The 24,696-nt window shown below is 44.3% G+C and overlaps 1 protein-coding gene across 2 annotated transcripts in view; it reads left to right on the top strand.

Moving 5' to 3' along the window:
- NAV3 (neuron navigator 3) overlaps positions 1-24,696 on the top strand; it is a 1,248,418-nt gene that overhangs the window by 998,553 nt on the left and 225,169 nt on the right. For both annotated transcript variants that reach the window (XM_078674251.1, XM_078674250.1), the window contains exon 23: positions 24,406-24,489. In XM_078674251.1, coding sequence (XP_078530377.1) covers positions 24,406-24,489 — 84 coding nt within the window. The remainder of the gene's footprint in view (positions 1-24,405; positions 24,490-24,696) is intronic.

The following is a 24,696-nucleotide window of genomic DNA, read 5'->3' as shown; positions in this document are numbered from 1 at the left end:
TATTTGAACCTGGCGCAATCTTTTGCCGGGCATAAACGTTCCTTTATAATACATATACATCACCTATAAGGTACGCTCTAAAGGCTCAAAGGGCTGGGTGTATTGTATTTCAAAAGTGGGACATGTGTACTTAGGTTTTACATGTCCTGGCTGTGAAAAACTCCTGAAATCGTTTTTTTCTGTTGTAAGACCTAGCTCTCGCCATTGACTAACACCGAGTTACTCTATTGCATTTAATAGTTGTTAACTTTAGATTGGGAACAGATAGAAATATGCTGTTTCCGCTCAAATTAATTGTGATTTCATTCCTCTATAATGGTGGAGATGGATTTCAAGTTGCAGTTCTGAAATTGCCATTTTTGAAAGTAGGCATTTTCTTGTCCTAACCATTAGTGCCTAATGCCAGCATCCTGAGTCACATGAATGTGAATGGCTCTGCGGTTGGAGTTTGTGTATTCCTGTCACACTGTGACACATGAATGTGAATGGCTCTGCGGTTGGGGTTTGTGTATTCCTGTCACACTGTGACAGAAAGATGGCTTAGTTGTGGACAGGGTGGTCCATCCTAGCAGGATGGCTGGGAGGAGCTGCACCCAGCCCAACACGCACTTCAAATGGCTCTGCCTCACATACTCACAAAGAAATCTGACACCAGACTCGCCTGCCTTTTATCACCCCTCAACAGTTTGGAGCTTTGACAGGAAGAGGAAGAAATCTCAAGAATCCGACGTTGTTGTAGTATAGGGAATACCCCCACATCAAAGGCTGACACCAGGTGCACATATTAGACCTACAGAGCCACTTTTCAGAACACTCCTGGACCTGTCGATATTGTAGAAAGACTGCTGTGCTACTAGAGGACTGACCTTCTGCTTGATGACTGCCTTTGAATGGACCTGATTTCCTTCATCCCAGACTAACCTGAGTGACTTCAAGGGTCATTTGGCTGACCTCGTGTTTGAGCTATTGGGACATGACATAAGCTCCAGAGGCCACTCTGCAACTGCCTAACTGTCCTGCTGCAAGTGGACATGCAACAGGATCTGCCTGACTCCTGCTGGCCTGTTCTGAAATCAGTTGCAGCTCCCATAGAGGTGCCCCAAAGGTCTTGGGTCCTTGGCTGGCATCAACTTGAGCTCCGCCCAAGAAGAAAACGTGAAATCCTGAAGTTTGGGTTCTTTACAACTGCGAATGGCCCCTTTGCACTGAGACTCTGCCACCTGTGACAACTGCCAACACAAAGTTCCTGTAAAGACCTATAAGATCTGAACTTCACTCCCTAGCAACAACATCCTGCTGTGACTGCCAACGAGCGGCAGCAGCACCAACTGTCCACGATGACGGATCAGCTCTTTGCTTTACAGTGACAGCAGCCTGTTGTATTTTCACATTATTACTGTTTGTGTGCTACAAAAATTCTCTACACTTTGCCTCTAAATAATGCCTAACTGGTTTGCGGCAAGTTATTAGAGAGCTAAGCACAGGCTAGTTTAGTGACGTTTGTGGTTCACGCTGACAACGATTGTGGTTACTGCCTTAGTGGGCCTTCCACCCCCTTCAACCAATAACCCAATTTCATACCCATTACTGATTGCCTATGATTTTTTTAAATATAGGACAAACAAGCAGTAGTGGAGCAGTATTTCAGTAGCACTGCAACACAGTCAACATAGTTTAAATGTCTCTGGGAGCACACAACTGATCGACGATAGGATAAATGAGTATGTAAGTTTGCTTGCCCTCTTTTTATTTTATTGCGGATTAATACATGAATGTATTAAAATCTTATTTATTTATTTTTTTTCCTCATATTCGCCCTTGGTGACCATATAGTAACAGAAAGATAGAGGAGATGACAGGGACACTGACCCAGATATACTGGGGGGGAGATTTTAATGATTCCTGCCGGAGTTCCCCACAGTGGATAGCATCAACCTCTTACTCGTTACATGATACCATCTAGGCTAGCATGCTGCTATATTGTACCCACTTCGTAACCGAAATGACCCTTGTGGGATATATGTAGCCAAAGGGGACCAATTAATGAGACCCTTCCAAGCAGCGTAATCATTGGACCTGGGGAGGGGGGGGGTGGGGGGGGAACCCAAGCTATTATATTCCATGATTACCAATTCAATAGCAGCCAAAATCTTCTCTTATTTGGGTTCCCAGCTCTGGTCATATCTAATTTTGATGTCTGTAGCATAGACGCACGCCAATCTGTAATAAGTGGAGGTGCCTTATCTTTCCATCGTTTACAGATTTCTCTCCTAGCCAGCAAACACCCATAGAACACCAATTTTTTTCCCATACCACTAAGCTCTGGTAGGATGCCAAAAAAAACTAACACAGGGCAAGGATTGACTTGAGACCCTACCGCCAGGGAGAGGGAGACACAGATCTCATTCCAAAATGATGTTAGGGATGGGCACTCTACAAACATATGAAGATCTGATGCAGCTACCAAACCGCATCTAGGACAAGCAACCGAAGCATTATTGGGAAATTTTGATAGGCGTAATGGAGAATAATACGCCCTGTGCAATGTGAACAGATGGTTACGACGAAACCATGAGGGTTTCACAATGTCCCCCAAGATTTTAAACGATTCTAGCCACAAACTCTCCACATCTATGTTAGTGATATATGTTTCCCAGAGCGAGCGGGGGAGCAAAAATTCACCATCAGCCTCGTCTATCATGAGGTTATACCACAGTGTGATCTCTTTCTTAAAAGGTGGTTTATCTATCAGGTGGGATAATAGATTATTCTCAGCACCTATTTTAAATCTACCCCTACCCTGACTCTGAGCATGAGCCCAGCTCTGAATTTGAAAGTATTTGAATCTTGAGAAACGCGTACCTATTTTTACGCTCAAAGCCTCCCAAGAAAATAGAGTGCCTTCGACAAACAGGTCTCCCCATGATGTAAGACCTGCCTCTCTAATAGGTAGAGCTAGGCTATCTAAGAGCCAAGAGGGAGAACCCGGTGAATCCCAAAGTGGGGCCCTACTGTGATAGTAATCAAGTTTAAGTGCACGTCTAAAATTGCCCCATGTTCTAGCTAGATCCCTTAATACCTTTAGCTTGACTTTCTTGAAGTACTTGGGGTCACCGAACTTTAACAAAAAGTTCACAGGCCTAACTTTTTCCCCTTTAAGAAGTGCTGAAAATAGTTTCCCACACCCAGAGGAATTAGGGGTCTTTAAAAGCATCCTAACATGAGAAAGTTGAAAGGCCCATCCATAATCCTGCAAATCTGGTGCCGCAAGGCCCCCTTTTTCTCGGCGACGTCTTATCTTCTTCCATGCCAATCTCGGTGTATGGTGGTTCCATATAAATGTGTTTATTTCGGCTTGAAGTTTTGCAATCATGGATGGATCGAAAAAAAGAGGTATAGTGCTAAACAGAAACATATTCTTGGGTAAAATAGTCATTTTAACCAGGTTGGACCTCCCTATCAGAGAGATAGGAAGAGTTGTCCATGTTCTTATCATCCTACGACATTCCTTAGCCACGAGAGCGAAATTTAGGGGAACGATCTTATTGATATCTGCATAGATGTTTAAGCCCAAATATCTCAGAATAGAACTAGGCTGTGCCCCTGCCACCGGCACCGGATGATTCCAAACCATGATATCGGTTTTAGAAGCGTTTACTTCATAGCCAGATACGGCCCCAAACTCTTCTGCAATGGATATCACTGTTGGAAACGCAGAACTCAACTTGGATGAGAAAATGAGAACATCGTCCGCATATAAAGCGACTTTCCGCTCCCACCCTTCAAAAATAAAAGGTTTAATATTAGGGTTATCACGAATTAGTTGGGCAAAAGGTTCTATATATAAGTCAAACAAAAGAGGGGAAAGGGGACACCCTTGGCGGGTTCCAAGCGTAATACTAAATGGCTCTGTCAGTTCCCCATTAACCAATAATGAGGCGGAAGGATCTTTGTATAAAAGTTTTACAGCCCGCCTGAAATTATCACCTATATTAAATTTTTCCAGGACCTCCGATAGGTATACCCAGTTTACCCTATCGAAAGCCTTTTGTGGCATCCAGAGTAAGAACTGCCAGAGGAAGAGATGCAAACTTTCCATGTCTATTGTGCCGATGAGGTCGTATGTCATCTCATATAGCTGTCGATCTTTTACAAATCCCTTCTGATCCAGGTGGAGAATGTTATTTGCCACCGCTCCGAATCTATTTGCTAACACCGAAGCAAAAATTTTGTAATCTGTGTTAAGAATTGAAATCGGTCTATATGACCCACAGTTAGTTGCTGGTTTGCCTGGCTTTAGAATCAAAGTTATAGAAGCCCTATCCCAAGAAGTGGGGGGCAACGCTCCGTCCAGCAGGATATTATTAAACAGGTCCGTTAGAAAGGGAAGAATTGCTGAACAGATTACTTTATAGATTTCAGATGGTAATCCGTCCGGCCCTGAAGCCCTGCCTTTTTTGCTATTAAGAACGGCCGAACGTACTTCCTCCAATGAAAAAGGGCACTCCAGAGCATTTCTTTGTTCTGGTGATAAAGCTGGAAGGGAAATTCCAGACAACCATTCCATTGCTTGATTTGGTTGTACATTCTTGTCCTCACGATATATTTAGCTAAAAAAGCTCCTAAAAGCCCCACTAATTCCCTCATCAGTAGAATGTGTTACTCCATCCTTACTAATGGAACTGATGTTATTTCGGACTCTGTCTGTCTTTGCCTTCCAGGCCAGGAGCTTAACCGCGCCTTCCCCGTATTCAAAGTGGGCTAATTTGCTGACCTCCCATCTCTCTAGGACCCGCGCATTCAAAACTGAGGAAAGATCTCCTTTTAAGACTGTTAACTTATCCTGCAAGTCCTCTAATATGGCCCCTGATGCTACTGGGAACCTGTTGATTTGTGTTTGAACTCCCTCAATCTCCAATTCGAGCGAAGTTACTGATTCCCTATATATCTTGTTTTTATATGCGGTTTTGTTGGTTAAATACCCCCTTAATGTGGATTTAAACGCGTCCCAAGTGATGCCAGAAGGGGCAGAGCCCTGATTAATCTCCCCAAAAAAATTAACTTCCTGATTTAATGCCTCTATAATATCAGATGAGGCAAGGATTGTTCTATCGAAGGACCAGTTTCTTACAGAGGCCCTAGACGTGACCTCTAACTCAAGAAGAATGGCTGTATGGTCAGAAAGATGGAAAGGTAAATGACACACTGATTTAACCTGTTTAACCAAGATATGACTAATCAAAATGAAATCAATACGAGACTGGTGGTGAAATTTATAATTCCTGAAAGTGACCCCCTTTTGAGATCCATGAAGTGTCCTCCATATATCATTATAGTTTAGTGTTTTCATAATATCTAACAAAAAGGTCCTAGTTTTAGATAAGGTTTTGGCCCTATTGGAAGGTGATTTATCCAACAGAGGGTCAAGAACCACGTTATAATCACCTGCCAAGATGACCGGCTCGGGAAATAGATATAGTTGTGAAAAAAGTGTAACCAAAACTGATGGATCATCCTGATTCGGGCCATAGTATCCTACTACAGTAAATGGCGAACCTGAAATAATAACTGAGGCTATGTCCCAACGGCCGTATGGGTCGACCTGCTTAGAAACCAACCTTGCCCTGATAGATTTTTTTAAAAAGAATGGCCACTCCCCTAATATGTGATGATTGTGATGTGACAACACCGAAGTCTATCCACCTATTCTTACCCAACAAATTTAGTATTTCAGCTTCTGCCAAATGCGTCTCCTGGAGCACTATTATTTGCGCTGCCGAGTCTCGTAGGTATTGCATTATATTATTTCTTCTTGGACAAGTTCGAAGACCATTAGTGTTCCAGGACAGAACTTGAAATTTATTCATTGTGATGGAGTTTCCACTCGAGCAAAAAAATCCCAAGAACCAAGAACCAATCTTGCCATACTCCCGTACATAAATTATGTAATAACTTACACCTGTTTTTCACCTCTCGAAGATGTATTAAAGGACGTTTTAGAGGAACATTTTTAATTTTTCCACCCCCCCTAAACCCCCTTCCACTCCCAACCTCCCCTCGGGAAACCCCCACTCTATCTATCTGGAATAAACCAGAGAGATAGCACCCTGCTATAGACTCCCGCAAAAAACCAACAAGAAACCCCCGGGGACAAAAATCAAAAGAAGGGATCAACAAGACAAGAAAAAGAAAAGAAAAAAAAAAGGAATTAGAGACAAGAGCCCTCATGCATAGCACTCTATGATAAGTGAGATTAACTAGGCGATAAGCCTTTTCTTATTTTATTTCTTTTTTCTTCTTGTCTCCCCCCTTCCCTCCCACTTTTTTTTTCTTTTTTTAAGATTGTATATAGTCTTTTTTCATTTTTTTTTTTACTCTTTATTATTTTCCCTTTTTTTCACTCCTTTTCTTCCTTTTTCTCCCTTTTTCCCTTTTACCCACCACCATTCTTATTTTAATAGTAGGCCTCTTTTTTTTTTCCTATTTGATTGTACCCAGTGCCAGTAGAGGTCTATACTCTTCAACATACCATGACTTAAATGTTAGTGCACTTGTTAGTGCATGTGACAAAACCTAATTGGAGAGAGAGAGGGAAGAAAAAACCACAAAAGACCCAGCAAGATAGAATATAGAAAATACCATATCTACTTAACAGGCCCCGACCCTCTACTCATGGTCAGCAGCAACTCATCTGCAGCCTGCACCGATCTTATATTATGCATGGTGTTCTTGTGCATAACTCTTAATGCTGCCGGAAATACCAACTGGGCAACAGCCCCATAACTTCTAAAGGCCTCCAACCTCTTGCCAAACTCCCATTGCTTATCGAGCGTGGTTCTGGATAAATCTGATCTAATGTGGAAGTTGAAACCTTTAGCGTTTACAACCTTCTGTTTCAACGCAATATTCAGGATGGTCTCTTTAACAGAATAGGTAAGAAAATTAACCAAAACCTTTCTAGGTTTTACCCTCTGCGGATTCCTCCGGAAAGGCTCTCTATGAATATGCTGGATGTCTGAGGCTATCTCCTGTTCAGTCAAATCTAATCGCAATGCCTCCTTTAGCAGAGAAACCACAAATTGTTTAATATCTGATCCCTCTTTCTCCTCTGGAACATTCAAAATGCGCAAGTTGTTCCTCCGGGCATTATTTTCTAAGGTCTCCATCCTGTCGGACAAGCTCTGATTCTCTTGTCTAAGGCTCACTATTTCTGCCTTTGTAGCGTCCATATTGATGGTCCCTTCAGTAACCCTATCTTCATGGACTTCTGTCCTAGTAGTAATAGCTCCAAGCTTACTGTCCAAAGATTGACAAAAGCAGCGAATATCGGCTTGGTTTGATGCAGAGGTCTCGAAGCCCTTTTTAATGTCTGCGGCCAAAGTTGAGAACATTGCCTGAAAGGAAGCCTGAAGTGTGGTAACCAAATCCGTGCTCGAAACATGGGATACATCATGGGCAGTGCCAGTACCCTCCACGCCCCCTAAACCTGTCGTTGAACCTGCATCTTGTATAACTGACTGCAAACTCAACCCAGGCGCAGCAATAGGAGAGGCTGAAGAGAGAGGGGGAGCCAGTGGGGGAGCCAGAACCAAGGAAAAAGGTACAGGCAACATCAGCTCACTCGAAATATGACAATCCGCTAAGTCAGCTTGGCCAGTCTCTCCAGACCCAGGGAGGGTCTCTTGATCCAAGTTAATCTTGTTGCTGTCGTTGGTATCATTGTTGGAGTCATTATTGTCATTGCTGTCATTATTGGCATTGTTACTGGCATTATTGCTAGCATTATTACTCCTGACAACGGCATAGATGCTATTGCCCTTAGGTGCCTCCACACCTTCTAGTGTGGCATTAAATATGGGATCACCCGGGCTCTCCATGTTCTCCAAGGCTGACCTTTCAGCTTCATTAGTGGCCCTCTGTACTTCCGGCATAGGTTCACCTGTAGTCTGACCCTGCGGAATGAGGGGAATGTTATCGCCCAGTAGTACCAGTTGAGGCACTGCCTTAAAATAGGATCGCAGTGAGGGAGTTATTTTTGATACAGGGGTGGAATTCTTTGCTTTAATTTTTTTTTGCTAGCTTAGGTGTATACGCCCGCTTGGCTTTAACTTGACCTGTTAAATATGTTGACAATTTTTTATTTTTATTATCAACACTAGTGTTGGCAGGTGACTTTGAGACCAAATCCCCCTCTTCGCTATTGGGACCGGTGGAAGCTAAGTCTTTCTCCTCGCTTGTGCTTATATCAGCGTTAGAATTGGAGGGTTTAATAAAGGAGTTCTGGGATGCAGAGCCTACTAAAGTTACAATGTCTTCAATGTTTTTACCAGCAGCTACATCCATACATTTGCTTTTTCCTTTCGTGCTCCCTCTCTCCCCCCCCTTCCTCTACCCCTCCGGGGGAGCTCCCTGGGTACTAGTTTGCCAACAGATATCACAGGTATCACCGGGCCTTTCAGACTTCCCCCTCCACCACTGTTATCATCACCCCCGTTACCGCAGGTACTGTTCTCGTCCCTCTCAATCTGGTGCTGGTGTTGCTGTGAGACTCGAGGCTGCAATTCCTCCAGAGACTGCCCCTCCTCACACTGCTCCTCGGTGACAGTAGCCAAACAGCGCCGCTTAAGCAGAGCCTCTCGAATGCGGCGACCCCTCCTGAGCTCCAGGGCGGCCAGCGACCAGATCCACTCCCCCGCTGAGAAAGGCAGAGGACTCTGTACCAGAAGGCTAACTGGCTGGGTGCACACAGACTCCTGTAAACACTCGTCCGCTGCCGCTGCAGGCTTTGCAAACTCCTCCCCCAGACACATGGGAGCGGGTGTATGGAGAGACGCAGCGAGGAAAAACGCTAATCCGCTCAGCCACTGTCACCCCCTTCACTAAGCGGAATTTGCAGAATTACGGAATTACGATGTATCATGCCACGGAAAAGATGCACTGTTTTCACCGAAGACAGGGTAAAAGTGCGTCCCGAATGTCAACAACGCGGGAGCCCATAGTCAGAGCGCTGCCGCGGCTCAACCAGCCGCCGCCATGTTTCCCACCCTTGTGTATTAAAATCTTAAAACGTTCTATAATCCTGTCCCTGTGAGATTTTTGTTTTTCAGCTTTCCAAATCCACAGTCTCTAAATAGGTCTTTTCAACAGCATTTGCTGTGCTTCCATAGGAATACTACCACCCAAAACTAGTTCCACTATCTAATTTTTCCAAGTTGTGTCAGGCGCTGGTCATATTATATCACCCCTAGTTGAATAACAGTGCGCAATTGTCTTTTCAAAACCCTTACCTATAACACTTGCATTGGCAGGATATTGTAATGGTCACTGAGAAACAAAACAGGCCAACTTTACAGAAGTATCCTGAGTGTAGCATTTCATTGGAGTTCACCTGACTGCAAATAAAATCTCTGGTGCAAAATATGATATTCTTATCATTCTTAATTTATTTCTGTGCTGAATTAATAACACCAAAATATTGACATTCAACTGATGTACATGTAAAGAAGTGTAGAACTATTGTATGCACATAAGATATTAAGCCCTGTCTGTATGCTACATATTGCACCACAGGAATAGTGCAGTGGATGGAGGGCCCACAGCTTTTCTCTCAGAAGGCACTGTCGAGGACCACTCCTTTTTGTAAAATCAATTAGTTACAGAGAGCAATCACACACTCTGGAGACAATTATTGGAAGATTCTCACATGAACCACATGAGTGACGTTTCACCAGCCTTTTCAGGGTCTTAAAGGCTCCACAAAAAGTAGAGCCTGTCCCTGAGTTTGTTCAAGTTCAAGTTCAGGGATTTGTATAGCGCACTACTCACCCAGAGGGTCTCAAGGCGCTTGAGGGAGGGTGTGTGCATTATTTATCGAATAGCCAGGTTTTTAGCTGTTTTCTGAAGGAGAGGTGGTTCTGTGTATTTGTGCGTGTGATGTGGGGAATTGACCCGTTGGTGAGGGAAGTCGGTCAGGTAGTGGCATCTGAAGGACAATTCAAATTGAAGTAGTGCCCAGATCGTGTTAAATCATTCTTAGGAGTGATTTTAAATGATTATTAGGGCCACTCGCACTGAGTCCCATCATCTTTTCCTATTGTTTCATGCACTACATTTGAGCTACAAAAATGGCAGTCTATCACTGCGGCAATACAACATGTATTAAAAGTAGCAGTTTTATCGCTCTGCTGCTTCATTTTTTGAGTTATTTGAAAAGTTTAATCTGCAGTGTGTTGCTAAGTAGTTTATTTTTGTTTGTATGGATATTTAATTTGCTTTCCATGCAGATTACATTGACTCCTACATTATTCTTTCAGGAGCTCAATGTGATGAATGCTGTATCTTCGCCAGGATTCTTTAAGTGTTATTTCTTTACTGTCCTGTTGCAGGGCATTTTCCCACCATGCAACCAGTAACTGAGATTGTAGAGAGACAACACCAACACTTCATAAAATGGCTGTTGTTTTTTTAATGAGACATTGACACTACTGCTGAGCAGAACTTTTGCACTTTTAATGGGGCAGATACATATATTGATTGCGTGATGAAACAAGGCATGCCTCAACAACGCATGCCTGAATCACGCGGTCTTAACCACGACTGTGTCTTTACCACTCATACCTTTACCATGCATGTCTTTACCAAGCAATTTTGTGGTAAAGACATGATTGGTAAAGGACATGAGTGGTAAATATCACACTCCTGCCCCTTTGCCCTGAGCCCTAAAATGTAGCACTACTGCTGTCTATTCTACCCGCCCAAGCCCTATAAACTACCCGAGCCCGTATCCTGATCCGTAAACCCAGTCCCCCTATCCCCCAAAAAATGACTCCAACCCGCCTCCCCGAGCCCCAACACCGACCCTCAACCCCTAAAACCTCCCCTCACCTCCTCCCAGCCCAACTGCCCCCTCGGTTTAAAAGCAGCCCCTTTCCTTTCTGCTGCCCCTCCCTCCGTGCCCCCCAAGGCCAACCCCCACCCCTTAAACCTAACCCCACCCCCCCAGCCCAACTGCCCCCTCTGCCTAAATACTGCCCTTCTCCTATCCTCTGCCCAGAGCCCTAAAACTCCTACTCCCCCAGCCCTGCAAACTACCTCCAACCCATGCAAACTATCCCCCATCTCCCCAAACCCCCACTTACCTCGCCGCCACACGTCACGTCCTCTTCTGAACCTTCTTCTTATTGCTTCTGCCAACCAGCAGCTAGACCCGCATATGCCTTAGCCACGCACATGCGTGGTTAATGCAAGTATGGTTATGCTTGCAGTGCCAGAACATATGTGGCTGAGGGCGTGGTGCTTCTACTGTTTCCCACATATAGTATATGGCCTTGTATACTTTTAATGGGACCGTAGAAATACTCCCCAAAAGGTAGATATACTTCTAACGGGGTGGTACAAGAACTTAACAGCACAACCACTTTACATAGTCAGAATGTGTCATCCCTTATTGGAACAACTGCTTTATCTTGAAGTTTCCAAACTGCCATGCATGGGAAATTTTGTATTTTTAATGGAACACCAATTGTATGCTAAACACAACAGCTATTCTTGGGATGAAATGTTTCATGCATTTTCAGTTGCGCTGCTTTACCTTTTATTTTATGCTTCTAGCATTTTAAACTGACCTGGTGTATATTCCATAGAACAGAATAATAGTTCCTGCTGTAATGTATTTTGAACAGAATGTTGAAGGCACATGTCACCATTTGACCCCGTTTTCAGCGATATTGTGCACATAATATGTGGATCAACAGGAGGCCTGTTCTGCATTTCATGCAATAGTGCCATATCTATTGTGTAGACCTCATGAAAGAGGTTGTCTAAATTCATTCGGAAATTACACCAGTATGACATTAAATACAATGTATGTGCAGAACATACTAGTTTTAATAGTTTACGCTTTTTTCATATTTGTGCTGTTGGAGCATCTCCAGATGTTTCATAAATTGCAAGTTGAGTCCCAAGCCCAGCCAACCATGAGCTTACTGTTGTGATTGACGTGCTCTCAGATTGCAGCCAGCAGCGCGTGCTCCAGCACTTTCACCTCCACGCTGTGCTCCCCCTGTGAGAACTCTTTGTGCTGTGTTCAGCAGAACGGTTGTTTAGCTTCACTCTGCCAGTTCCAGCATGTCACTAGGACGAAACCGTGGATCTTCGGCACATGCTGTAACCTGGCGATCACTGAACTACTACCCTACATTCAGACCCCAGCATGGAATCGGGAACCGAGACAGAGCCTTTCACAAGGGCACATTGTTTTGTGGCAAACAAGTGGACGACTACTGGTCTAGAACACATCTTGCCATTCAGCCATGTGAGGTGGGAGGAATGTTTTCTATTTCACAAAAAAAGATTGGAGTGGTAGAATATTCGCAAACATTGCACTTGTCATTAAGTCAGTGTTGTATTGTAGTAGTGGTGCTTATAATAAAATGTTTTCAGTCTATCAAAATCATTGCAGTAATAAAAAGGCAAAGAGAGCATCATTGCGTTCATAAAATACACAAGTAGTTCATCCTGCTTGCTTTGTCAGCGTGTACCTAGAAAGTGACAATGTCTGCAACTTTGTAATGCTAAACAGTCTTAGAGATACCACTTTAGCTCAGAATACACTTATGTTATATTGCATAAACAGTAGATTCCATACTTGTTTTCCTATTTTGCAACATGTGACACAAAATTCTAATTTGCCCTTGTCCAATTCTCGTTCTTTTGTTAGCAATGATGGTGTAACTGTTTATCGATATTCAGTACCTACAACTAATATCAACAGATATATGTGTATGTAGTTAATTGATGGGGAGTGGATAGATGTCATAGTTCGTTGCATCTGTACATATATTATGGCCTCTGTAACAAATCGTTAGAATAACTGGCATAGTATGTGAATTATTTGTGTACATACAGTATTGTTTTTAATCGTCATTGCTTGCAAACATAAGTACAAATGACTAAAAATTAGAAATATCTCCACCGCTCTAAAATATGAATTAGCCCATTAGCAGATCCAGGTTTGCCATAGAGGTGGCGGATTCATTTTAATTACATTTTCTAGTCGACATTAGTTATCCAGGGTCTTAAGGCAATCTTGATGCTAATAGTTCTTTGTTGGCAGAGACATGTGCCTTTATCACCATACCTAACACAATGTTCATTCTGGGAGTCTATTAGCCAGGTAGGTAGTTAGGTGAACGATATGACAATCGCATTCTCTTTAATGCAATTGATACCCGACGTAGGAGGGTTGGCAATAAATTACATCGAAACTCAGAAGAGACCGTGGTTAGATTACCTATAACGAAGGCAACATTTTTTAAATCGTGGTACTGAGCAGAGAACTGATTTAGTAACCTTGCAGAACATAAAATATTGTTAACGAACACCGATTTTTCCGGACTTTGATAAATGACAGCACTTTGATTTTGCATTCAGTAATTTGTACTCGTTTTTCGGAGACTATTATTCAATGGTAAGGACATACAAAAAGGCTAGATATTTCCCAGTTTAGTCTTTCCCCTCGTCTGATTATGTGACATGTTGGAAAATAATTAACGAACAGGTGTTACAATCTTGGACAGATTGTTGTTAGGCTATTGCGGAGTGGACAGGTGTGCAATTGCATAAAAAACATGTCGGATATGTTGGTTTGTATTTTGTGAGCCTTAAACCATAGGAATGTCGGTGGTCAGCGATTTGTGTAATGTTTTTCCATATCTGTTTCTCCCATCTGTCACCTTCACTTACAGTTCCCACACCGTATATCCCTTTCCACTCCCAAGCTATTAAATCGCACCTCAGGTGTAATTCATATATTTATTTTTTACCTCAGTCCATTACATTGTCTATATATTTATCTTGAGCTTTCGAAATTGTTGGGGACCTCCAGCCGGTGCTGCTGCAGGTAAGAAAGAGCAGTGGGGCCAGGTGAGGGGGGATTTCAAGAGACGACCATGAGGGAAAATTAAGTTAATAATTAAAGTTCGCTCGTGCTTGTCTCTCGAAATCCCCCCTCACATGGCCTCACCGCTCTTACCTGCAGCGGCCGCGGCTGGGGACCTCTATGTTCTGGATCAATTGTAATTAGAACATATCAATTTAGGTAGGCCTAATTATTCGATGTCGCAACAGTCCATCATGAAGATATCTAGATGATGACTACCAACACACTGTAATAGAACTAAATGAACCCATGCAGCGCTATAAAACATTTAAAGTGGAAAAAATGCCAGCAATGACATTTTTTGTTTTCTGGGAGGCATTGTTTAAAGTCCATTTTTTTCTTCTATGTTTCTGACCACGTCTACACTCATGTTTCGGATTACTTTATATATATATATATTTTGGAGGTGAACCAAGATGCCAACCAAATATGTTTGTTCCAGATTAGTGAATCATTAAAAGGGACATCTCGGGGTTTGGCCCATTCAATTTCATCTCAGTATGACACATCTGGCAGCACAGCAACTTTAATAAGTGGAAACACACAGTTGTTATCTGGTCATGCTCTCTAAACTGACCGTATTGCACATGCTTTTTATTGCTAGTCTGACAGGAGCATCAGACCAAACCAACATTATACACGACCTCTGGGTATTGTCCCAAAACCTCTCTCCCTCGGGTGTCCCACGTGGTGTTGTCTCTAACACCACAACACTATATTCGTTCTTTACCATTGACTTGAAAACACACTTCTCAAAGAGTGTAAACATTGTGTCAGCAAATGCATTGTTAGAACTGGGGTTTCTGGATGGCTAGGGTATGCGCCTAAATCAGGCAGAACTCACCAATCTAAGCAAGGCAAGGGAGTTTCACACCCAATATAACACTTGTTCCCCCCCTTGGTAGCTTAGCACGTGCAGTCAGGCTTACCCCAGAGGTAAGGTGTTAACCATTTGCGCAAAACACACACCAGTGGCACAATAAAAACACAACAAAAGATACTCCACACAGTATTATATCAAATATATTTTTGTATTGCTTGTAAACATAGACCACATACACCCATAATCACTTCGCCAACTAGGCAATTGTCAAAAATATCACAATGTGTGCAATGAAAGAGCGACTATTACGTTGCAAAAAATCATGAAAACAAACATTACAGTGCATATTATGTAGCCCCAGAAATAGTACTTGTTATCTTGTCAGTGCAAGGATACAACAATATATCAATATCAGAGCAGACAATGCAGCAGATAATGACCCAAAGCACATAAAGCTCAAATCTCCCCCTAAACACATAGGATGCTTTGCACTGGCACTCATATTTAGATTTGTGCCGTAATTTAAATACCAAACGTAGGGCATGTCAGTACCAACATGCCTATTACAGGGAACAGGGTAATTTCTAGGGGTCAGAAGGTTACCAGTTCCAGACCGGGGGCCTCCATTGAATACTCTCCTATTATGCAAAAACAATGGAATCGGTAAGTATGAGTGCCTCAATTGAAAACCTAGCCCCAAGTACCAGCATCTAGTTGTGCAGAGCGCAGTATGACCGCAAGAACGCTCGGGTCTGATACCGACAGAAAGAACACCAAGTCCCAGTGACAAGCTGTGACCCTAATAAGGGCCCACCCGTGTCGAGGAAGTAACCAAAATACCGTGCTCGATGAACTATTAGCAGGTCTCAGCCCTGGAGCCAACATTGACAGTGCTGGTGCTTTGTGGGCATGTGGGAGCTGCAGGCAGGCTCCTTGGTTGGGGCGCACACGCCAGTCCTTGGTGCTCCAAAGTGATGGCCTGGGGAGTGCTCACAAATCAGTTGGAGGCTGGCCTCGCAGCATGAATGGTGGTACAGAAGACGAGCCCTCCACCATGCGTAAATGAAGGACACCTCAGAAGCTCCCACCCAAAGTGCACTGCACCGAGTCTAGTGATGTAGACAAACCTCTCGAACTCACCGCTGTCTGCAATAGAATTAAGATGCACAGCGCTGTCTTCCACCAGAATAGCAAAACTGAGGTGCTCAACATGCTCTACGATGGCGGTGGCCATGGGCAGCAACCCACCCAGGAAAGCTAGGCGCTGGAATCAGCTCCACCACTCTAGGCACCTTTTGGGCAATCAAGAGCTCACCACGTGATGATCACAGCTTCACACATCCTCTCTCACCCCATGTACTATCGAGAGGATGGAGGAGCACTTCAGCCGAGCTCTCCACATGCTTATAGCTAAACAGGGAGGACCACACCACCCAGTCCCTGGAGAACAACCAGGGAGCACCTGAGAAGGGAACATGCAGCAGGCCAGCACATCTGGGTCCTTGAAGCAAAGTGGCAGACCTTCTTGCAGCCCAGCATGCTACAGGTCAGCAAGTCAGTCCAATGGTGGTTCTTCCTGACAGCATAACAGTTCCTTCTGGCAATATGCAGTCTGTAGAGCCAGCAGCATCTGGTTACCAGTCCACGCAATGTATACAATCATGGGGTCAGACCCCTATACTAATACTCAAAATGTCTTTGATGTGACGATAACTTCAAAAGAACTTTTAGAAGTGTACAACACCCCCATTCAATTCCCCCATCAGTAGGGGGTAAACAAGCCCTTTGTGTGAGGGTAGGGTTCAGCCTTTGCAAGTGTAAGTTTGCCCCACCTCCCTCTCTCCCAGCCCAGGAAAACCATTCAGTATGCATATGCAGCAACCCTGTTACACCTACCCCTTCCTGTGTGATGGCTGTCTGGAAAGTATGCACAAGCCCAGCTGTCACTCTACCCTGGACATGGATTGGAGTCAGGCTGCAAAGCAAAAAGAGTCATGAGCGTGTAGAAATGCCTACTTTCTAAAAGTATTACACTTAAGGGGTTATGTCCAATAGTGATGGCCAGAGAGGACGTGATACATTTTTGAAAAAAGAGAATCTAACCACCTTAATTTATTTCCTGCTATTTATTTCAGCAGAGTAAGAACCAATGTAAACCTATTTGTATTGGTCCTGGCTATTTTTTGCCATGTATTTAACATTCCAAAAACATTTTTTTAATGTTACTCAACGTTTGCCTGAACATAAATCGATAAATATAATGGTTTTCATAAATAAACATAATGTGTACACATTCATAAAATAATATAATTTTTCTTTGTTGGTAAAATTTGGCAATAAGTGCATTAATCACAAACTGTTACTTAATGTTACACCAGTGGTTTGTCAGACCAATAATCACAAGGAACTGCTTGGAAAAACTATTCATCTTTCTTTTTCTGAGTTCCTTTTCCATGGAGTTAAGCTCTGGGCATTAGGGGATATAAAGTTGAATTGGTCTCCTTATCATGCCAATTGGGCTATAATAGTCACCCTCATGGTTAGAATTTACTGAGAAATAATTATGAGTTGCAAAAATCAAATTGTCGAAACCCCGAGTCACAACTATAAGATACAATTCAGGTACCCTAACCAAATACTAAGTCGAGTTAAACAATTGTGTAAATTCTTGAGAAGGGCCCAGTTATAATTTGCATTTTTAATGTTTTCAGATTACACCACACCATATGCCCTGAAGAAAATCCCCCGATAAATCTAGGGATTTGAAACACTTTTCAAGTTATTCCATGAGGGTGACTAATATAGCCCAATTGGCATGATAAGGAGACCAATTCAACTTGATATCCCCTACATCCCGAACTGCAAGGCTAGGTCCTTACTGGACCGGAAACAAGCATCCTGGGACTGGTTTTGGGGTTTCACCACTCATCAGCCAGGCTAGCTTGATTCCAGTGGCATGGAGAGCAAGGGACCCACATATTGCCATACCCGTCTCACTCCGGGTGAAAAACGCAAGCAGAACAATTGATGGACAGAATGCTGATCAATGTCAAGCATTCATCCCAGTACAGAAATCTGGGCCTACATCCCTAATTGGATTGCTCCCCATGCCATTCCAGTTTAAACACAGCAATATGAAAATCAGTCTTGACCCTGTTCCCCATGGGAACAGTCCAGCCCGAACTGCCAGGCCAGGTCCTCCCTAGACCAGAAACAAGCATCCCGGTTACTGGGACAGGATGCTTGTTTTCGGTCCAGGGAGGACCTGGCTTGACAGTTCGAGCTGGACTGTTCCTAGGAGGAACAGGGTCAAGACCAATTTGCATATGGCTGAGTTAACTGGGATGGCAGGTTGAGCAAAAGATCGATGGATTAAACCCAGATCTCTTGACTGGGGGTGAATATCTGATTTGCTCTGCATTCCGTCCGTCATCTATGTGTATTTTGCTTTCTCGCTCTAAGTGCCCTGGGTATGTCCAGACGTGGTCCCATGTCCACTGTTTCACTGGATTTAAGCTAGCCTGGCTGATGAGGGGTGATGCCCCAAAACCAGTCCCATGATGATTTTTTGAGGACCTGGCTTGACAGTTCGTGCTGGACTGTTCCCATCAGGAACAGGGTCAAGACTGATTTGCACATGGCTGGGTCTAAAATGGGGTGGCATGGTGAGCTAAAGAATGATGGATTTAACCCAGATCTCTTGACCAGGAGTGAATGTTTGATTTGCTCTGCATTCCGTCCGCCATCTGTTTATCTTTTGCTTTCTCGCTCTATGTGCATCGGGTATGCCCAGACGTGGGTCCCTGGCTTACTGTGTCACTGGATTCAAGCTAGCCTGGCTGATTGGAGGTGATGCCCTGAAACTGGGCCCAAAAGGCTTGTTTCCCGTCAAGGTAGGACCTGGCTTGACAGTTCTGGCTGGACTGTTCCCATGCGGAACAGGATCAAGACGGATTTACATATGGCTGGGTCTAAACTGGGGTGGCATGATGAGCAAAAATTACGATAGATTTAAGCCAGATCTCTTGACTAGGGGGTGAATGTTTGATCTGCTCTGTCATCTGTGTGTCTTTTGCTGTCAGGTAGCTCTAGCCATGGCCTCTCATCAGGCAGCCTTCCTCAGGGACGGTCGAATCTTGGCAGAAGTTATGCAGCAATAGAAGTGCTGACTTTGCTTCTCTGGTGCAGTATGGGGATGAACAACGAAGTGGTTGCTAATCCCAAGTCAGAGTTGCCTGAATCGCAAGTTGTAGATACTCATCCTGGATGGTGGCCTCCACTACTTCCTTAAGGGACAATGGAATCGGTCTGGAACATTCTACAACTAGACAACATACTCTTCCATCTCCCACGGGTGTCAGCTGACTCCGAAGGTGTGACTGGGCATTCATGGCGGGATGGAAAATTCACAAGATTGTGAGTCCCTGGCCGGTACTCCATGTTGAAATGGAACTGCTGAAGCTGCAGGATCCACTTCAATTTTCTTAGCGGGGACTTGAATGAGGCCCCTCGGAACAGTGGGATCAGTAGCTTGTGATCACTGACTACGATGAATGGGTGCACGTACATGTAGATATAGAAATGCCATCACCCCCATAGGACAGTGATTACCTCTTGCTCAAACTTGAAGTAGCGTTGCTCAGTTGGTGTGAGCGTCCGACTAGTGTAGGCAACTTGTGCCCATTCGCTACACTCTTGATGCTGGGCCAGCACGACTCCTAGCCCGATTGAGCTGGCATCTATGACCAGTTGGGAGTTTTTCTTAGGATCAAAATACACCAATGTTGTGTCAGCGGATAGTGCAACTTTGGTTTGCTCGAAAGCTTCCTCTTGCTCTTCACCCCAGACCCAGAGGTTTATGGACTTGATATGTTCCCTGAGGGTCCTGGTGATGCCAGAAAGGATTCACACGAAGGTTTTGCAGTATGTGACCATACCAAGAAAGCTGGGAAGCCCTGACACACAGGAGGGGACGGACTCTGAGAGATCATCCTTAATCCTCCACGTGAATGTTGTTTTCTATCCTGTGAAGAACATCATGGCTTACACCTGACACAGAGACTCATCATATCAGCAGCTTACTTCCACAGTCAGCTACATGTATCAGGAGCTCACCGCCAGCTCGTTGGTTGTTTTAAAAAGACATCTCCATCTGTTTGTCTATTAAATATCCTACATACAGTAAAATGCAAGCGCAACACATGCTGCATTAGCTTGAATAAGGACACTATCCCATGAAATAAAGGAAGTTCAAACTTTAAGACATATTTACCTTCAGTATTTCAACAGGCAGTTTATCAAATAGATTGTAACTGATAAAGACCCATGAAGAAGGCATTGCCGAAAGGCACGTAGTGTGTATATATATCTGACCACCAGATTATGTCAATGTTTCTGTGTGTCATCTATTTTTGACTAAACTCCACTGTTACCTACCTCCACTGTTACCTACGCTTAGATCAACTCAGTGTAAAACATTGTACTATAAGAGAAAAAAAGCACAACAATGTAGTTTGCATTACTTGGTTAGCATTGCTACGTAAACTAATTACGATCACCAATTCATGCCAAGAAATCTGTTTGTCCATGGTTTCTTTGTCCATAGTAGCTCAAGTTATCGCCTTGCCTTATGCAACTTTTTCTTTATTGTTATTGCTGGGCCTACCAGGAAGCTAGTATCAACAAAAAGGGGCACTAAGTCAGTTAGGAGCTGGTCAAGGCCGTTGGCGTGTATACTGAAAGCAAAGTGGACCAAGTTGATTTCCTGGGCCGTCTGACAGATAAGGTGGAATTCAGTCCCTTCATGGGACATGTATATTTTGGCTCGTCAACAGGTGGAGTCATGGGTGGCAGAATCGCCCTTCCTAAGATGGTGCTCCTGCCTCGGCTTCTTTATTATTTTACAAACCTATCTCTTTACCTGCCTCGCGCCTTTTTCAGCAAATTAGGAAAAACTTCATGTAGGGGGCCTCTAGGCTCAGAGTCTCCATTAAAAAGCTCTACTACCTACCAGGCAGGGTGGCCTTGCCACTGCTAATTTTGAGCACTATTACCTGGCCGCTCAGATACAGTGGATTGCAAGATGGCTGGTGTCCCGTCACCTCTCGGACTCAGCCACTCTCCGCCCCCCTGTTTCGCATCTCACTCTTCCACATCTGTTTCACCCGTGTAAGCAGCCCAGAGGCATAGATTCCCTATTACTTTCGGTGTCTTTTAAATGCTTACGTAGAAGCCTGGTTATCATCCGCATCACAAAACCATACATCCCCACTTTCCCACTCCTGGGAACTCCCAGAGAACAAAGAATCACCTCGGCGGTGGAACTACAGGGCTGGGGCACAGCTGAATCCCAGATACCATACACCAAGCTTGTGGAGGAGGAGGATCTCCACCCAGGGCGCTTCCTACTGCACCATTCACACTATGCGCCCCTATCATCCAGATGGGGCTGTCTGTCCACAGAGTCCCCTGTGCATCATACAAATCAAAATGCAGATATCATGGGTGAAGGGGGATCACATGATTGGATGGTTTGCAGCGTCACTCTGTCAGCATGCTGCAGCCTCTCTGATCCCTGTAAAGCTACACTGGGAAAGGGATTTGGGTCAAGCCCTGGAGGGCCCCTCTCGCATCCCCCGCAACCAGCGTTTCCATCAAATACAGTTTTTTATTTTACATCGATCATACCTCACCCCTGCCAAAATCAATAAATACTTTGTCGTACTGACTCTGCTTGCCCCAGATCCCACTTAACTGATGCGGATGTCTTACACATGCTATGGCACTTCCAAAACTCGTTAGATACTGGATTGAGGTGGCTACCACCTTAACACGCTGCACTGAATGGAACATTCCTTTCCAATGGGAGGTCCAAATCCTTTATTTGTTCAAAAGGGGCAGGAAACACAGGGCCACTTCCCGCTTTCTAGTTCTGGGCCTAGCTACTGCTAAACGCCTAATCACGAAACAATGGAGAGCGATGTGTGCTCCGCACGCAACAGCGTGGCGCCGCTCATTACTTAACTGGGCCAGGGCTGAGAGTGTTGCCTTACACAAGGAGGACCTATTAGTCTTCCGCAAATTCCCTCTAGATGCTGAGTGAGAAACCATTCTATCAGCTTTACTGAGGATGGATGCAACAGCAGGGGGTTCTTCAGCGGGGAGGACGACATGGTCACAGCAGTGGTATAATTGGCAAGACTCATCTGCCACCAAACCTTCAGAGATACAGCTAAGACATCTTTATACCGGGGTCACTTAATGGGCTGGTACACACATATAAGAACTCTTCTGCATATGGTACACACAAGTGGACTGATCCACATCGGGTAGAGGGCAGCAGCATTTTACTCACAGTTACATCCCTTCCTTCGTCTTGCTTTGTCCTCATTATGTTGAACCCCAATCCCACAGTTCAGGTCTGTAGCATTACACTCTTGAACAACATGGAATTTCCTACTCCTCTCCATGGTACCTATGATATGAAGGACGCAGACATAGTACATCAGAACATATATATCCCAATTCTCAATACCAAGCACTCCACAGGCTTATTGGAGCCCGCTTTGCCATATGATCAGAAATGGACCATATAATTGCAATGTATACACTGGCATTGTCATGTGTTGTTACAAGAATATGGAAAGTGTTAAATGTCAATAAACAGATTTAACCCCTTTGATGCTCATGACGGAACGGTTCCGTCATGAGCGTCGGTTGGCCTGTGCTCATGACGGAACCGTTCCGTCATGAGCCCGCTGGCTCATTAGAACCTTCTGCACAGCGCGAGAATTTGCGCCGTGCTGAAGGTGTTAACAACAAAAAACAGGTGGAGTCAAAGGCGAGGTCAGCCTAAAACATCCCTTAAAGCTCCAATAGGGAGCTGTTGCTGAAGGATACACCTGGACTCTCGTGTGGCGTAGTGTAGGAGGACCAGCCAGGCTATGATAGACATCTGCAGCATTAAGTTTATAGAGGCACCTGTGTCTATAAGAGCTGAAACTGGTAGACCTTGTACATTTACAAGACCTTTAGGGGCCACCTGGAGTGTGGGTCGATTGCTCTCACAATGTTGAAAATGTCAGTATCATCATGACATCGTCATCCATGTTGCTTTCTTTCATTGTGGCTGGGTGCAAGTCTATTGTGCTGACCGGTTTTCTTGGGGTTTTAACGTTACTTCGAGGAGGAGGCAGAGTGACACACCTTAGAGAAGGAGTTGAGCTTGCCACAAGTGCTGTAGGCTTTGCCTTTGGCAGGGCTATCACCTGAGTGGGGGAAGGAACCGCCGCAACATCCCCATGTGCGGCCAGATGTCTTCCGCTTGGCTGATTCTGGTTTGATTTGCATGTCTCTTTGTAAAGTGCGTTTAGGGGTTCTTCTTTGATGGGTGTGGGTTGGTTTGTTGGTTTAGTTCCATGTGGGCAGCACAGGCTTTTGAGAGTTCCTTGGTGCACCCAAGAATTAGGATATGGCGCATGGGCAAGTTGGGTTTTTGTAGGATCCTTTCCCAGAGTTTGGAAGAGGCACACACACCGTTGGATGAACTGCACTCTCAATCCCCTTCACCTTGAAGCATGCACATGCTTGCAAGCTCCGTCAGGTTGCTGAAGAATACGTCAACAGACTTGTTAGGTTTCTGCCACACTTGGCTGAGAAGAAAGCTTTCATAACCGGGGTTGGCCTAGGGTTCAAAACGCGATGCGAGGACATTCTTTAGAGTGGTGTAATTGCGCAGGGGCCTAGCTTCGACAATGGTTTTAAAAATGTTGTGAACCTCAGCACCACCCTGGTGGAGAAGCATGGCTCGTTTCCTGTCGTTTTCTCTGCCGCCTCAGAGATTATCTCTAGGTGTTCCACCCAAGTTTTCCAGCGGGTGGCCTACGACCGTAGGGGCTCGGTGACTGAAAGGCTCTAAGGCAGGGATAGATAATATCATAGGGTAATCACAGAGGTGGGAGAGATGTCTTTCTGACTCTTGTGCTGCAGATCGCTGAAGTGGAGGTAGATGTGGCACCCATGTACACGTTGGGCGTACATAATATCAGAGGGTGATGCTGGGTAACAATCGGCAGCAGGGGAGCACAGGCTGTGAGCTTGTGGTGTAGGGAGTGCACTGTCCTATTTCTGTCTGGTAATAGAAATTGGTGAAATCCCCTCGTTAAGCGGCCTAAATATAAATTTCCACAAAGCATGTATGTACTGTGGGTATACAGAAAGGGCTGAAAAGCCTATTCTTTAATATTTGTTTGACTTTTGCAAAAAGCACTGACAATTTGTCAGATGACAGATTTGCCCCCTCTCTGTAAATCACATAATTTCTGCAACGTGGTGTACCTGTTTCCGAAGCACAAGAGATGGACTGGCAAAGTGCTGGAAGGCCAGATGTCTTAACGCTTCATGCTTGAGAAAACCTAGTTGTGGCAATTTAATATTCCTTCTCTGCTTCTGTTTTACAATTTTCGCATCCCAGGTTAGAGTAAATGAAAGTACCTGCTGAACTGTTCTAAGGATTACTGGATTTAATGTTTCCCTAGCCAAAAGCGTGAACAATGTTTTGTTTGCTTGCCAAAGAAATGTTAACTATGTTCCTGTTAAAACCCTTATGACATTTTGAAATATTTTCTTCTTAATTCTTTCACAGTCTCATCTGGTAGCAGCTTTTGAGAAAAGCTTAGGAAATATGACAGGCCGACTACAAAGCCTAACCATGACAGCAGAACAAAAGGTGAGTTTTCAAAGCTAATGCTGCGATGCGGAACCAGGGAATGGATAACCCTCTAGTTTTGTATAGAATACAAAACTGAACAAACCGTGTTACACAGCACCAGACCTTTCATCGTGCTCCTCGAAATGTTATTCATTAAAGAATGTGCAACAAATATGTCTGTACATCAGCTTCGTGCTGGGCATCGTATACCAGTGTTTGATGATA

Source organism: Lissotriton helveticus, chromosome 1_1, assembly GCF_964261635.1.
Source record: "Lissotriton helveticus chromosome 1_1, aLisHel1.1, whole genome shotgun sequence".
In the NCBI taxonomy this organism is placed as follows: domain Eukaryota; kingdom Metazoa; phylum Chordata; class Amphibia; order Caudata; family Salamandridae; genus Lissotriton; species Lissotriton helveticus.
This window is presented reverse-complemented; position numbering and strand designations above follow the sequence as displayed.